The sequence below is a fragment of the Mus caroli genome, chromosome 5 (assembly GCF_900094665.2).
Source record: "Mus caroli chromosome 5, CAROLI_EIJ_v1.1, whole genome shotgun sequence".
In the NCBI taxonomy this organism is placed as follows: Eukaryota; Metazoa; Chordata; class Mammalia; order Rodentia; family Muridae; genus Mus; species Mus caroli.
In genome coordinates, this window is record NC_034574.1 from 103278143 (window position 1) to 103282296 (window position 4154).

At 48.4% G+C, this 4154-nt stretch overlaps 1 protein-coding gene across 5 annotated transcripts in view; it reads right to left on the bottom strand.

The window, feature by feature from the left end:
• Window positions 1-4154, bottom strand: part of Fbrsl1 (fibrosin like 1) — a 90032-nt gene that overhangs the window by 7956 nt on the left and 77922 nt on the right. For all 5 annotated transcript variants that reach the window (XM_021162180.1, XM_021162185.2, XM_021162181.2 and 2 more), the window contains 3 exons: window positions 2858-2935; window positions 2598-2681; window positions 2266-2470 (listed from right to left, as the gene is read on the bottom strand). In XM_021162180.1, coding sequence (XP_021017839.1) covers window positions 2266-2470; window positions 2598-2681; window positions 2858-2935 — 367 coding nt within the window. The remainder of the gene's footprint in view (window positions 1-2265; window positions 2471-2597; window positions 2682-2857; window positions 2936-4154) is intronic.

Below are 4154 nucleotides of genomic sequence, written 5' to 3' on the forward strand. Positions count from 1 at the left end.
TGAGGCAGCCCCAAGATTGAAAGTCTATGGAGACTTGTGAAGCTGAACTGAATGCATTTTTTTTTTTTTTTTTTTTTTTTTTTTTTTTTTTTTTTTTTTTTGCATTATGATATGGCTACAAGCCTATGGGGGCAAGGGAGTATACTATGGCAGTTTGGGTAAGAACTCAGGCTCATAGGTGGAGCCTTGTTGGAGGAAATGTGTCACTGGGGGGTGAGCTCTGAGGTTTGAAAACCTAGTTCTGTGTGCCAACCTCCTGCCACCTCCTTTGCAGATCAGGAGGTAGCTTTCAGCTGCTGTTCTAGCGCCATGGTTGGTGCCAGGTTGATAATGGGCTGACCCTCTGAAAGTGTAAGCAAGCCAACAATGAAAAGCTTTCTTTCAATAAGACTTCCCGTGGTCATGGTGTCTCTTCACAGCAATGGCCAGTAAGCACACGGCACACTTACTGCATCCTAAGGACCTGAGTTTTCCCAGTCACATTCCTCCAACACTGGCACACTAACAAAGGGAGCCAACACTCGAGGTCTGTGAAGACTCAGAGCTAAACCCGTGTAAAGCACAGATCCCAACAGAGACCCATGGAAAAAGTTGCTCCCAGCGTGGAACTGCTATGAGCAGGCAGGCACCGCTGGGTCTCAATGCCTGTATTCCTCTGAGATAGAATGTTCCTTCTCCCCTCCAATACTCTTTTGTTCTACATGTATCTGCTTTTGTTTCTGCTTGACCTAAGGATATGTTTTACTAAAGATCTTTATGTTGTTTCCCTTTCATAAAGTGGACTATGAAAAACAATTCCAACAAACAGATTCGAAATTTGGATTCATTATCTTTATCATATTCATATTTTGGGGCTGGAGAGATGGCTCAGTGGTTAAGCACGCTGACTGGACCCAGGTTCAATTCCCAGCACTTACATGGCAGCTCACAATTGCCTGTAACTCCTGGTCCAGGGGATCTGACACCACACACAGATATACATGCAGTATGGGGCTGGAGAGATGGCTCAGGGGTTAAGAGCACTGACTGCTCTTCCAAAGGTCCTGAGTTCAAATCCCAGCAGCCACACAGTGGCTCACAACCATCTGTAATGGGATCCGATGCCCTCTGAAGATAGCTACAGTGTACTCATAGAAATAAAATAAATAAATCTTTGAAAAAAAAAAAAAAAAGAGGTGATTAAGCCTTGCTGGAGAGCTGGCTCAGCGATCACATGATTTGAGAGTTCATTTCCCAGCACCCACATCAGGTGGCTCACAACCACCTGTAACTCCAGCTCCAGGGGATCTGACGCCTCGCACCTCTAAGTGCATCTACACTCACATGTATATGCCTGTACGCAGACATACCCATACATAGTTGAAAATAATTTTAAATTGAGAACAAAGGACATCTTCAAGAGGTGATGATTCCCACTCCAGGTCACATCCTCCTCCTGGACAACGGCCCTCCCTTGGGATGAGAGGAGCTTGTATCTATGCTTTTCAAATGTTCTGCATATGATGATATATATATAAACTACAAACATTTAAAAAGGATATTTTGACCATTATTACTTATTTAAAAACAAATATATGGCCATGTGTGGTGGCACACACTTTTAATCCCTGTGCTCAAGAGCTAGGAAACAGTTAGGTGGTCTGTGCCCCCCAGCCCCTAACAGCAGTCAGATGACCTCTAACAGGGGGAGACTGGGCCATGCAACTCATCCTTGCTACTCTGGGAGCTTTTTCTTTTGAAACTCGGAGCTCAAACAGCCGGATTGAGGACTTCATTATGTGAATTAACCTCTCTGGTCAGCTCTCATTCAGCTCAGCTTAATATCCTTCACGTCCAATTAGGGTTTTTTTGGCTACAAAAATTAAAGAGGAAATGTTGTCTGCCCCCCAAACTCCCTATATATGCTCTTGGGGTCTGGAACCAAAGGTTAGTGACCTACAAGCCTCAGGTGAGCTGAGAAACTCCAGAACATCTGCAGGCAGTTAGAAGCCAGGAAGCTCCTGGCGAGGTTAACATACCGACCTTTGCTGGTATTTACAACCATGAGACTGAGAGGGAGCAGATCTGCAGATGGAATCTTCTACCCTAAAAGTTCCCTTTTCTGCCTTGTAAAACCTCCAAGCACCCAGCCTCCACTCCCATGGAGATTTAAGGACCGTCTTCTCTTTTACTTTCATGTTACTGCTTTGCTCAATCCTGATCTAACAGACTTGCCTGGTGAGAAACCAAACCAGGTGGGGAGGTCTCAGGGCCAGATGAACTCACCTCTCATGCTCTTCCTGGCCCTTGTCAGGCTCTCGGTCATGGTTGGTCAGGGCTGAGAGACGCTCTGTGTCCACTGGCTTGGGCCATGGCGGTGGAGTAGGAAAGGAAGGTGGCACCCTGTGCAGCCGGTTCCAGGCATCATGGGGGCTGGGCAGGCCGAGCAAAGCTGTGCCCTCCTTGGGGGCAAAGATGCTGCTCCCTGGTGCTAAAGTGGGAGATGAGGACAGAGGGCCAGGCGTGTGAGCTGGGGAAGATGCCCCTTAGAGGGAGGTCAGAATGCAGGACATACAGGAGGGTGAAGGGCGATGGAATGGATGTGGCCAGTCACTTACTCAGTGCATGGCTGCCCAGACCTCCAAACGCGTGGTTGCTCAGGCTCCCCAGGCCTCCGAAAGTGCTGGATCTGCTGAAAGGGTCTGCAGAGGTGAGGGTGAGAAGGGGTCAGAAGTCTACAAGTCTTCCACCCTGCCCCTAAACTGACAAGAGTGGCCCAGAACCTTGTAGTCTGGGCGGGTGCCACCCATACTGGTCTGAAAGGTTGTGGGACCCTCTAGCCCATGGAAGATGCCACCCAGGCTTCCAGGTCACCTACCTGTCAGGTGACCAGTGGGCAGGAAGCTGCCATGATGAGCTGAGGGTCCAAATGGGTTGGCGGTTGGATGGGTGGCACCTGGGTGGACAGTAACCAGGTTGACAGAGCTACCAGACCTGGGACTTCCTGCCTCTAGAGGTGGGTCACAGGTGGGACACCCCAGTTTACTTTTGAAGCCTCTATCCCCATTCTTTCCCATCTACATCACTGTGCAGGTGTATAGTTAGATCATGAAGTTGGAATTCAGCTCTGGAGGCCCCGGGGTCCCAGAGTGGGCGGGGCAATGGTCCTGACTGTAGCAGACCTCACACAGAAGAAGCCAAAGATGTGGGCAAAAATGGAGGAGGTCCAAGGAAGTGACCCATAATGGTACTGACTCCCAAGGTAGTGGGTTTAAAATGAGCTAAAAACAATCCTGATTACCCAAGGGAGGCAGGTGGTCTTGGGCCATGGCCTTCTGAACACAGGGTCTTGGTACCTGACTTGGCATCTCCAACAACCAAACCCTGGGTCTCCCAGAACCAAGTGTGGAGAGCAGTGCGGGGGACTGCTGAAGGGGATGACTAGGAAGACCAGTGCTGGAACCTGTCAAGAGCCCATTCTGCATGGGGCTGCAGGTGGGGGAGAAGGGGCGGGAAGCAGGTGGGAAAGCAGCAGGTGGTGGTGGGGGGGACAGGTGAGAGAGCAGCAGGTGAAGGGCAGCAGGTGGGGCACATATTTACTCTAAGAGGACAGATGCGGGTGAACTTCCCTCTCCAGCCACCAGAGCTTTTGGTCTGCACTGAGGTTCTAACAAGCAAATCAACCCATCTTCTCAACTCAGCACTGAAACCAGCCTTCTGAGAGCAATGCAAATCCACTGGTGCAGTTTGGGAGATGGGCTGACTTGTATGCATTGGGAGGAAGGCTGAACTCTAACTCTCTAAGCTCCCAACATAGTTAGAAAACAGACAGTGAAGAAATAAAGGTCAAGGAAATACAGATGCCAGAAAGTCTTATGTTTAAAGTTTTGATGAAGCTGGAAGATCAGAAAGAGATGCGGGGCTAGGCAATATGAGCTACTTCAGCCTCTGAAAGGAGGCAGGGCTAACCATTGGTCATCCCTTAAAGAGAGGGTTTCTATGCTGTTCCTCAGGCCATCAGGGACTAAGTGCCCTTGTATTGCTTAGCAAGAGTATGGGCTTCAAACCAGATAGTATACACTTCTTCAGAGTCTATACACACCCTCTACCTTTTTAAAGCTAAATGTAATTTTTGGTTTTTTTTTTTTTTTTTTTTTTTTTTTTTTTTTTTTTTT